General features: G+C 40.1%; 1 protein-coding gene across 1 annotated transcript in view; it reads left to right on the forward strand.

Moving 5' to 3' along the window:
- The first annotated feature begins 287 nt into the window (after positions 1-287).
- hpse2 (heparanase 2) overlaps positions 288-12791 on the forward strand; it is a 58938-nt gene continuing 46434 nt past the window's right edge. The window contains exons 1-3 of the mRNA XM_023822634.2: positions 288-619; positions 4505-4659; positions 5382-5543. Of these exons, the coding sequence (XP_023678402.1) occupies positions 360-619; positions 4505-4659; positions 5382-5543 (577 nt within the window). The 5' untranslated portion in view covers positions 288-359. The remainder of the gene's footprint in view (positions 620-4504; positions 4660-5381; positions 5544-12791) is intronic.

The raw sequence follows: 12791 nt of genomic DNA on the forward strand, positions 1-12791 counted from the left end.
GCAGAAATAATATACGTTCTAATAATTTACTCTGGTCCAGGATCCCTTCATTGTTATTTCACTTGGCTTACCTTTAAGAAGTACAGTACTGTTTCACCAAGAGGGGCGGTGCTGGCTCTTCGTGGCTCCTGGCACCAGTGATCGAAGAGGCTGGCCTGGGGCGTGAGCTCCCCTCACCAGCTCCAAAATACTGGGGGGGCGGGGGAGAAGAGAGAGAAACAGACAGGAAGATAGAAACACATATCTTCGGTCGTGGAGAGGAACATTCGAACCCAAGGTAGCCTTTTCTCTCACTTTTTTATAAAGCTGCACAGCAGGGTCCCGGTCGCAGTGCTCCGCCCGGTGTTCAAAGGACGAAGATGCCCCAGCACTCCCTCTTACCCATCTTCGGCTCTTCTTTGTGGTTGGCATCCGTCGCTTGGATGGTGCAACCCTTGCTATCCTCCGCTGCTGCCTACAGGAGACCTGTTTCGGGAGGGAAAAAACAGGGGTTTATGGAGAGAACGCTAATTCTCCTAGACGTGAACACTCGGAGTCCAGTTAAGGTTCTAAATGAAAACTTCGTTTCCTTACAGTTGGATCCTTCTATTATTAAAGACGGTTGGCTGGACTTCCTAAGGTATATTGTTTTGCATTTTTCTTACTGCTGCTCGCGTTCACAGCTGACTGGTTTTTAGAGATTACACATGTTCGGGGTGTGGGGTCTGATGGTTTACAGAGTTTAGTTTTTCGTCCAGGCTTGATGACACAACGTGGTTTTCGTAAACTGAAAATAAAGAAACACGTCGAATGCGATAGAGTATGAGCTTGGAAGTTCAGATTTAGCAATCACAGAATAATGTTGTTTTTACGTGTAAAAATTTACGTATAAAATTACTACGAAGGCCCAAAATTATGGAACTGAGGAAGGATACCTATAACACTCCCAAAATGGCAAGTTTCTTTAAAAACGGCCTAAGTAGCTACACATAATATCTCGTACAGCTGGACACTAATGCTTCCAGTCCGAACCTTTTAAAGTAACAGTTATCATTGATGTATTACTGTTCGCGTGTATGACGAGATAATGGATCTCGTAATAAATTATCTTGTGTATGTTTTCAAAAACGTAGGTGCTAATTAAAAATACATGGACAAGCGGGTATAGAAAATGGAAGGATGGATGTCTAAACCTTACAAACACAGTTATGATATTAAAGTTAATAGCAGTTTTACATTTAACGAACGAAACGGTCACTTATTATTTCAAAGACAATTGTGAATATTAATATTTATGTGTATTTTGTCAGCTGTTTTCTTGGGTTATTCTGAGAATTATTAATATTATATATAGTTTTATTTTATGTAATTAACTTGACTAAGAGTCAAAGAAAGCTGCAATTTAAACAGTTGCCTTCATTCTGGCCTTTATGGTGTTGCGCTATAAATTAATCCTAAATACCGCTAAATATCATAAATATCTGTATTTAAACATTTGTTTGTTTCATTATTACAGATATTTGGAAGTTGGAGGCAAGTACTAGGCCTACTGCTGTTACTAAACCCACATCTAATAATATTGATACGTAAACACTAATAGGAATAATAATATTAATAACATTACATTAATTTGGCCTCATTGTGCTTACGTAAATTTGATAATACGAATATGTGTATAGCATCTACAGCAGTTGGTTTAAAATTGTGCTCTCTTTCTGTTAAATGTAAATCACATTTCTATTCTATTTCTCACTAGCCTTTTTAAGCAGCAGCATTCATGCTTATCTCATAGCTTGGCTATGATATTATGCCAGTGGTTGCTGAAGCTACAATTTGTTTGTTTTCAGCTGTGTAGATACTGCTGACAGCTCGGTGTAAAGGACGGGGTTTTAAACGTGGTTTAACACGGTTATGATCTGTTTATTGTAGTTTTAAAGGTAGCCTACGGTAGTAGTTTGCAAAAAGACGGCGGTTTATAAGCACACCGCAACTACAATACAAAATTAGCGCGAAAAATTAAACACAGCATCAATAATAATATTTTTTTAAATGTTAAATGTCATCACTAACAACAATAATTGTTAGTATTGTTATTAAAATAATTTGGTTATGGTTCTTGTAATTTTTACATCTAAAATTATTACCGTAAATTCGTCTTCAAACCGCTTATCGAGCTCATGGGGAATAGCGATTACGTACAATTATAAATGTCTAAATAAAATATGTAGCCTGTTTTTGCTACTTGTTACTTAAAACATTAAAGTATTATTTTAAATGAAATTTAATAATATAAAATGCAAACATTTAAGGGCTTATAGAATAGGCCTTAAAACCGCTAATGTTCTTGTCAAAGAATTTGAAAAAGACGACTGTTTTGTAATTTTTTGATCGTAGCATTCTGACAATTGTGAAATGTAGAATTTCTAGAAAAAACACAATTTTGCCAGAGTCAAAAAGAATGTGCACAAGTACTAAGAGTATGATGCGTATCAGTTTGTTTAGGCTAGCATTGACTTTTATTAGCTACCAGCAGTATTTCACGTATTTATGCGAAGAGCAATTTTAAATGAATTAAGTTAAATTTCAGAGTTTATATTTCAGAGTAATCGTTTCTTTATGTATTCCAAAAAAAATTATAGTATAATTAAGCAAAATTAAATGTACAGTGTACAGTCAAAAGCACGACGATGGTATTTTTAAATGATATGTACCGTTAATCTGTTGTTTTCGTTTTCAGTATTCCTCACGTTTTCATGTAATTATATAGTTTAAACATCTGGTTTTACTATTGTTTACAAATATTGCAAAACAAAAAATGCGGCATTATACGAGTTTGTCATGCTTTACCGAACTTCTTAAAGAGAATCATAAAACGTAAATACTGAAACCATTTCGCTTTGGAAATGAGCACGCCCTGGTATTCATATTTTTAATAGCAATTATATTTGGTTCATTATTTGAATCCAGAGATACCGAAAGACGTTGCTGACCTTGTGCTGTAACCTCAAAAGGGAGCTTGCCAAACATTACTTAAAATGGCTTAAAGGTCGTTAGTGAATAAATATGCTTGACATATACACACTGTCATACCTAAAACGTTGTCAACTAACGCTTTGTGTCTGTGAAATACGTTTGTTTCATATATCGTCATGTTTTTTGTAAACTGGGTCAAACTTAAATTGGTCACATGTCAACCGTACAAAACGTAGAATATGCGTAGAGGACATAGAGATAATAAGTAGTTTGTGAAGTTCCATCAAACAGCTCAAGTTTGTGTTTCTTAGCAGCGGAATTTCCAGTGCAACATGAAACTGGTTATTAAAATGAAACATTTGTAGCATCATTCTGCATACAGCTGTGCATTTCTCCTGGATTGTTACATTTCACTCATGGTCAGGCCACAAAATGGCCAGTTTGTTTAGGAGCTGTCTGACTAATGAGTTATGTTTAGTTTTGAGTGCACTCAGACTGTGGACTTTGGCTGTAGGATGACTGCTTAAATGTTCTGTAGCTGTAATATGTAAATATCTACAGGTTTAAACCATATGTTAAATGTTATTAAACTCTATAGTATTTATTTTTGCGCAAATTGAATTTTAGGCTTAACCTGATTAGCTGTATTATCCTGAAGACTCAAATGCAAGACTGCCCTGTCCTGCCTGGTTGTGCTTCTTGTTCTTTTGAATGTTTTTTTTTCTAAATTCTGTGTTGAGCAACTGTGTTGAGCAGCCATGCTGAGTCTGTGTTGAGCAGCTGTGCGGCGCCTGTGTTGATCTTGCCAGTATGACAGAGCAGTCTATCACAGTCAGTAATGGTCTCAGAGGAACACACTTTCTCTTGCAAATGTTTCCCTGTACATGTTTCATATTTCACTATCACTGTGAATGCAGTTTTTGTTATTATGCACACAGGGAAACTACCTCATGAAAAAGAAATGGTTCTTAATCGGGTCTTCTAAGCAGATTTCATACCACTTAGGGATGTCAAATCCAACTGTCTTGTAGAAGAGACAGTTAAAACAGATGCTGTCAATCTCAATGTGTAGTTTTGTAGCAGCTTTTCTCAGGATTGCAAATGGCCTGAAAGCTATTCCAGTTTCTGCTCAAACTGAAATCACTGAAACATTTCTGTTTTCCTCACACCAAAACTGACTCCGTTTAGTTAAATCTCAGAGCAGAAGTTAATAAAAGTACAGATGCCAAAAATGATGAAATCTGCAGCAACATATTTTAATATACGCTTTCTACTACTACTATAATCTTGGAATGAATTTAGTCATGCTGTGATTAGTTATACTCATCAGTGTAAAATGTAAATAAAGATATGTAATATGCTTCTTCATTCTCAAACTTTCTAAACTTATTGCCATTTCTCCTATAGATATCTGGCTGCATGTGTCAAACATGGAGCTCTGGTTCCATTCTCATGTACTTCGTTGTTTGGCTCTGCTGATGTTCTGATAACCTGTAGCTTTGGCAGGAATATTGTGTGTGAAGTCATTAATCACTTTGTGCATTTCCCACAGCTCGAAGCGGCTGGTGACACTTGCTCGTGGACTGTCCCCAGCCTATTTGAGATTTGGAGGCAAGAGGACAGATTTCCTTCAGTTCCACAACCTGAAGAACCTGGCAAAGTTCCGTGGGCCAGGACCAGACTACTACCTGAAGAATTATGAGGATGGTAATCTGATACTCCTGTATAAAACAGGAATTACATTCTGTATGTTTGTAGACATTGGGATTCCCTTTTACTTCACTTACCAAACCAATGGAGCCTTTAGTGTTGATTTCGCTGTTGCTTCATGCACGTGCCTGTTGATGGATCATGTAATCACATGGCCACATTCAGAATGGCACGGCTCACTATGATGTGATGGCTGCCATTTTGGCTTTCCTTAGTGCCTTGCAGGCCTTTGGTATGGAGTAATATCTGTGACTTCTTTAGGTTGAGTTCCAGGGGTGTTGGCTACCAACTTAATCATTTAGGTTCAAGTTGATCATGTGGAAAACAAGAAACTCTTGAATCTGAACCATTCTGTGAAGTAGGGACTATTGTATACACCTTTTTGACAGTGTTGTAACTCTATCTGCATAATTATATGCCTGGGTTCTGCCCATTTACTGAGGTAACCAGTGGGCATCTAGTTACAAACACCTCGTTTACTGCTGTATAACCACTCAAAAAAAGTTTAATAAATTCTAAATAGTTCAATTTTGCTTTTTTCAAAGGAAGTGACTTATATTTCACACTTTTTTGATTCAAATTTAGAATATACTGAACTAGACTGCTGAATTTGAAATGAGATTCTAATCACATGAACGACACCATTATTTGTACAGGAGGAGCAACATCTGTCATTTGTGTTCAGGAATGATTGCTGATTTCTCTCTATTGCCTGGCAGATATTGTGCGAAGTGACATTGCTCTGGACAAACAGAAGGGCTGCAAGCTAGCGCACCACCCAGACATGATGCTGGAACTGCAGCGGGAGAAGGCAGCCCAGATGCAGCAGGTGCTGCTTAAGGAACAGCACTCCAACCTCTATAGCAACATCACGCTAACAGGTAGGAGACCACACACGCTGTAGCGGCAGCAAGGCTGAGACTGGGCTGCCTCCTGAAGGCCGTCTTCAGGATGGTGGCCCATTGCATGCGTCCGATGCTGTGTGTTGTTGTTGCGCTTAGTGTGAGACTGTTAGTCTGCACGGTTACGCAAGCTGAGCTGAAACGCTCAGCCCTCAGAATGACTAATGCGACGGACAGAGTAGCGGGGGAGGGGAGATGAGCTCTGTAATTGCTGCCCTAAAACAGGGACCTAATCCAATTTTTGTGTGGCATGTACTCGGGGCCAGTCTGTCTGTGGGACATTGTCTGCACACAGGGAAATGTTCACATTTCACCTCGTGTATACTTAGCTGTGTAACATGGTAATCTGGTGTACAAAATCTATCTACTCATTTCTGGAGTAGAAATCAAGGTAACAGAGCCCGCCTGTTTGAAAATGCTGGGATTCAGTTCAAGTAAAACAATAGGGTGGAGAGATGAAGCTGACCTGAAGTAAAATGGCAACCGCAGCTGTGAATGATTTGTAAAAATTACATTCTTTAAAACCTCCCACATTAAGGCTCTTCAGTGCAGACAATACACACAACTTGGCTCGTGCTGTGTAATGGTTGCATGGAAAGCGATTGTAGGGATCTGCTGCAGTATGTCCTGGGGGGCTTTTGTGGGGGCACAGCTCTAGATATTCAACCTGGCTTTGGCACCTTGGGCTAAGCCCAGCGTTTTCACGGCTCAGGGCACCAGTGGCCCTGCGTTCCAGTGTTCCATCTGCAGTGGCTTCATCTCTTGAGAGCTCTCCTCTCCTTGGGCGGTCGCTGACCGGCCCCCGATGGAGTTACTGAAGATATAAGACCACTTATACAGAGCGTCTGAAAGAGATTCGTATCTCACATTTCCCCTACTGAGTCTCTCTCTGAAATGGTCTTAAAGACGGGACAGTTGTTTCTAATCAAGTGCTCAGAGGGTTTTCTCTTTATTGGTACTATGGCAACCATTTCTAAGATTTGGCATTGACCTCTGAATCAGGTTGATTTAATCTCTGAGTTTTCTTTGGCAATCACTTAGTCTGAGTGGCATAGATTCTCCTAGTAAACACCATCTTATGGTCTCACCCCCCAATAGCAGCTGCTAATAGATTTACAGGCACAAGCCATCATAGGAAGCCTTTTTTAGCATCTTACTTAGTCTGACCTCTGATATGTTGGTGTGTGGCAGTGACATCAACCTTTTCTGGAAGGTGCTCTTGCCATTTTTGGTCCGCAGCGAACTTCAGCATGGAGCTGCTATTGCAGCTCAATGAGCTCAGATGCAGGGCAGACACACGGGACTGCCCATGTGTCTTAGCTTTCCTGAGTATGGAATGCCACATAACTGAGATGTCAGACCCCTGTCTACGTTTACAGGCAAAGCATATTTCATGGCAGGGAATCCTGAGGATGCCATCGGAAGCATAAACATAAAGGGGGGTTTAATATAGAAACGTTTTATATAGAGAGAAAATGTTCAAAGCATTGCTTTTTTGCCTTTCAAAAGATCCCAAATTCTTCAGATACTTTATAATGTGCTATCTGGAATTTCAGTTAGCATCAGCATCCTTATTCCCCACAGACATTGTATCACAAGTGTCACTTTTATTTTGTTTCAGTTTCTGGTGAATGAGATAAGTGGGAAACAACAGATGACTAATTTGTATTAAGGGTAGCCTTTGGGGTGACATTCAGATGAAGAACAATAAAGGAGAGAAATACAATGGAATCACAGAGAGGTGGGTTGCCCAGGCCTGGTGTGTGCAGTGCTGTCTTGTAAAGGCAGCTCTGCTTTGGCTTCAATGAGGCATGGGAATGAGGCGGGATTTGGGCACAAATTGGAAGAGTCTCAGTCACGGATCCCCACACATTTCTGGAGACCTAGCTTCATCCTGAAACGTTTCGCTTGATACAGTTCATCATCTTGATACTGTTCATATCTGACACCATGAACTCATGTACTGTTGTATTGTATCAGAGATTGCTTTGGTAAATCTGGTTACAAATGTAGCTGCAGTCAGACATTATTTGAACAATGGGCAGAAACTGCTGCTGTACCAGCACAGTGCAGCCTCCATACTGGTACAGGCTGTAAGCTACTACCAACTGTACAGCTTTGTTGGTATTACAATGATCTCCAGTGGCAAGGATTTACTTTTCATATATAACATAAGTGATAGTACAGGTTTGGTATATATAGGTCGTTGTGGACTTATGACCTATGCAACTTACGACTGATCGACCTTACGACCGTTCTGAGACCGCAGATATGTGTCTGTCAGCGCCAGTGTTGCCCAGCATGAGAGTACGGTAGTTTCCACCCCAACTGCCGACCATGCTAGTATCCCCGTGAGAAAATGATGATAAAAAGGTTAAAAAACACCATACAATATGACTTAAAGATGACATAATTTTACTATACAGTGTACTATATATATAATAAATATGTATCTAAAATAGACATCTAAAGTAGAGGGCCGACTTACGACTAAATCCACTTACGATTGCTCAGAACCGTTCGCAGTGGTAAGTCAACGATGACCTGTAGTGCGTTTTAGTAAAGAACTGGAATTCACATGTTTGTAAGTGTTACAATGAAATGTTTTATTTTTGTTACCATTATTTTTATGGTTGCTTTGTTGTCAAATATGAAGATGCTTCAATATTATTTTTTTCTCAAGTTAGTCCTAGTTTCAGGTTTAAGCTCAAACTTTGGCTTGAGCTCAGGCCCGAGTTTACCTCCAAGCTCAGGGTAAATCACTGCCGTGGGTCCTGGTTGATGTTTGGGCTCAGGCTAAGGCTCATCCTAAGGTTCAGGCTGCAGCAGGTGGGGCCCAGATAACCAGGCCACGTGCCGTTTGAGAACAGCCTGCTAGCAATCAGCGTGGGCTGCCTGAGCTTCGGCAGGTGGGAGGTGGCGGCTTGTTAGTGCTCAGTGCAGTAGGCTGTCTTCAGCTGGAACAGCTCTGCAGTAAAAGCAAACCATGTGAGTGCAGGGGTCATGGTCCGCCCGGCCCATCCTGTCTGCAGTCTCCTCGCATGGCTGTTCCCCTGTAGGCTCATCTGCACCTTCTCACTCCCTTTGTTTGATCCTTCCTGCTCTGGCCAGTTGCACCTGTGCATGCAGCATTAAAGGACTGTAGCTTTGCTTAGAGATGCAACATGCCTGCATATTTAAACAACCTTATCTGTCTCTGCTGTTCACTGTTTTCTTCATCTTTGCTGCCTTGTTTTCTAGATCACGGTTAAATTAAATTTGACATTGCTTATGTTTGTAAACTTGGAGTGAGTGAAGCAGACTCCCCATGGAGCACCCAGTGAATGTCCTTTGCTCTTTCACCTTTATTTTGGCCTGGTTCTCTAATACCTGTGTTCTTCTGGTCTCCTGAAGTCAAGTCACACTACTTAGGCAATTGTTCCCGACACGGAACCTCAATATCATAGTGCTGCACTGAAGAAATGTTTTGTAGGAATGTTTGCAGTATTCCAGACTATTTCCTGACCATTTGAACTCACAAGACAAATGACAGGAAATCGTTCTGTGAGTGCAGATTGGCTTTATTAAAGGTGCCATTTAGCCCTCATTTTCACCAACAGTAGTAACTGCTTGCATTTTTAGCTTTTGTAGTATTTTTCAACTTTTCTAATAGTTTTTTTTCCCAAGATGCAGATTTCATTTATGGGGTTCTTCAAAAATTGCACCATGTTTATTCAGAGAGATCAAGACGTCTACTCCTGTAAACTTTCTGTCTGAGTTATAGTAAAAGGTTTTAATTTTGTGAAACCAGATGCTTACAAAAGAGAACTGCAGCATGTTTCAGACCACATGTGAGCTTTCTAGAAACTGTTGAGCATGTAACATCTATATTTTTGTTATGTGCTGAAGAAAAACCATGTAATGTCAAAACTTTTCAAAATAAATATGCTGCTTTTTGCAGGGTTGTACTGTAAACCCAGTGAAACAACCAGTAAAGATATATTATGTTTTATTAACGCAAATACAAAACTGGTCACTGCCAGTTAAATCCAGGAGTGCAATAATGAGCTAAATATTTTCACAGTTTTCACTTTATAATGTTGACGTTTATGCCAGTAACAGTCCAGATTTTACATTTCAGAGATTTGCAGTTGAACGCAGATTGTAATTTTATTTGGCTGCAAATCTAACATAAGTGGAAAAGAGCCAGACCTGTGTTCCTGCTTTTTAATTACTCACCTTGCAAAGTACAGTGAATGGAGCATTTTCACTCCTCGGCCAGTGAATCTTGAGTAAATAAAGCCTTTAATGAGACTGCAGTATAAGGTGCTAATACTTTAAACAGGATCTTTCTAAAATAACTAATAGTTTATCAATGTCTGAAGAGTTCTGAAAGCACTACAGCATGTTAAGCCCTTTTTTGAAGGCAGTACAGTACTGTGTAAAAGTCTTAGGCAGCCGAAGAAAAAGATGTATAAATGCTGTGCATGTTGGTGTAAAACTATGCTGTTATGCCTGACAAAGTGTGTCAGCTTAGCCATTTCAAAACTTCTGCTGCAATCACCCCAGTATTTGTAGCAACCATCCAGTACTCCCATATATTTTATGACTGGACCACTGGCACACTGAGTATAGCTAATCAATGCCTTATTGACTTATTTAACTCATTAAATTAATTAATTAAATGGGCTGGTGGTGAAATGTAATGAATACATGGAATGGCTGTGGTGCCCCTGAGGAGAGGTTTGGGAGCTGAAGCGGTGTTCATCCAGCCATCCAACAAGATATCAGTGACTTTTTCTAGAACGGAAGAAATTCTTTCTAGTTATTATTGTGTTGCTCTTAATTTGCATATGTTCTGACGTTAAATTGTATTTTTTGTTCTGAGCAAATATGTATTTGCTACTCAGAGAAATAGCTTTAAGCATTTCTTTTGACTGCCTAAGACTTTTGCACACTGCTGCTTTTGAAATGAGTCTTTGTCAGTATGATCTCTGTCTATAACAGACTTGAATTTCTTCAGAAAAATTTGTTTGATAAGTAAAAAGATTAGTTGTATTGGGCTTAATCTAAGAAACCTTGAACTGAAATTTCCCTATGATTTGTGCTCACACAGAGGTGGATATTGGGAAGGCAAGGATTGTCATGAAAACGAGGACTTCCACCAGTGTTTCTGTGACATCTGTGAGGTGCTCAAGAACATTGTGGCCAAAACAAGCTGTCCTTTTGCCTCTGCAGCAAGAGCTGGTTTTAGTTGAATTACATGTGATCTCGGCTGTTCAAGAGTAACTGAAAACAGCACTTCATGCAGTATATTTAGCAAAGCCTTCTACTTTTGTTCTTCCATTTCATGCCATGTAAAATGTTTTCCCAGTGAGACCTTTAAGGAATAATTGCCTGTATTTTTATTTTTATAAAACCAGATGTTGTTGTGTGTACCTGTTCACACAATGATTTTTAAATGTTGCATGCACCATAATCCACACGATGGGCAGGAATTCAGCAAAACAATTTACGAGGCCCTGCTCTGTTGCATCAGGTATCCCAGGAAAGGTGTAACCGTCGCAACATCCCAGTCTGGTCCTAGGTCTTTCCCATTCTTTGGGCCACTTTCTTTGTCTGCATGTGCCTTTCTGTTCCTGGACTCAGATGGTTCACTGGCTTTCCTTTTAGATTTAAGATGTGGATCCAACATAATTATAGCCTGTGACAAGTGGTGAACATTTTTCTAATTATCACATAATATTGGGAGCTGAGATATAAAATAACAAGTTAAACCCCTCAAATTGATTTTCCAGAAAAAGATTTTAAGTCATCACCCAGGACAGCTGTACGTAATGTAATGATACATAAAAATATATTGTGATAAAAATATATGACCGTAATGTCAGTTATTTTGAGTTTTATCTGTTTAACATTCAATTATATGCTTTGAATATGCAGATATGCTTTATAGTATAAAGTGAAAATTGTGACCTGATAAATTATTACTACAATTATCATTAAAAGCCAGTAGTAAATAGGCTTTTAAAAACCAGGTGTATAAACAGAAGAGTGAGGAGGCTAGCCCTGATTATGTGGGTAGACATTAGCTTTCTGCGTGTCTAAATAACTGTTTTTGCACTGTCCGAGGACCGTGGGCACTTTGAGCACTTTCACCGATCAGTCATAATATTAAAACCACTGGCAGGTGAAGTAAATAACACGGATGTTTGATCTTGTGCCATAATATATTAGGCAAGTGAACAGTCAGTTCTTAAAGTTGCGGTGTTGGAAGCAGGAAAAATGGACATACGTAAGGATCTGAGTGGCTTCGACAAGGGCAAAATAGTGATGGCTAGATGACTGTATCAGAGCATCTCCAAATTGGCAGGACTAGTGCGGTGTGCCCGGCATGCAGTTTTCAGTACCTACCAAAAGTGGCCCAAGGATGGCCAACTGGTGAACTGGCGATGGAGTGATGAGCGCCCGAGGCTCATCGATACGTGTGGGGTAAGGAGACTAGCTCGTCTGGTCTGACCTTGAGTTACTGTAGTAGAAATTGTTTAAAAAGTTAATGCTGAATATGATAGAAAGGTGTCAGAACACACAGTGCATCACAGCTTGCTGTGCATGGGGTTGCATACCTAAAAGCAGTCAGAGTATCTACGCTGACCCCTGTCCACCGCTGAAAGTGCCTACAGTAGGCACATGGGTGTCAGAAGTGAACCATGGAGCAATGGAAGAAGATGGCCTGGTCTGATGAGTCACGTTTCCTGTTACATCATGTGGATGGCTGCGCGCGTGTGTGTGTTGTTTACCTCAGGAAGAGATGGCACCAGGATGCACTATGGGAAGAAGGCAAGCCAGCAGAGGCAGTGTGATGCTCTGGACAATGTTCTGCTGGGAAACACTGGGTCCTGGCATTCATGTGGATGTTACTTTGGCATGTACCGCCTACCTAAACATTGTTGCACACCAAGTACACCCCATCATGGCAACAGTGTTCCCCAATGGCAGCGACCACTTTCAGCAGGATAATGTGTCCTGCCACATTAGAAAAATTGTTCAGGAGTAGTTTGAGGAACATGAAAAAGAGTTCAAGGTGTTTGTTTGACCTCATAACTCCCCAGATCTCAATACAACTGAGCATCTGTGTGCTGGACAAACAAGTCCGATACATGGAGGCCAACTTGCAACTTGCAGGACTTAAAGAATCTGCTGCTAATGTCTTGGTGGCAGATACCCCATGACACCTTTAGCCCATGC

The sequence above is a fragment of the Paramormyrops kingsleyae genome, chromosome 3 (assembly GCF_048594095.1).
Source record: "Paramormyrops kingsleyae isolate MSU_618 chromosome 3, PKINGS_0.4, whole genome shotgun sequence".
In the NCBI taxonomy this organism is placed as follows: Eukaryota; Metazoa; Chordata; class Actinopteri; order Osteoglossiformes; family Mormyridae; genus Paramormyrops; species Paramormyrops kingsleyae.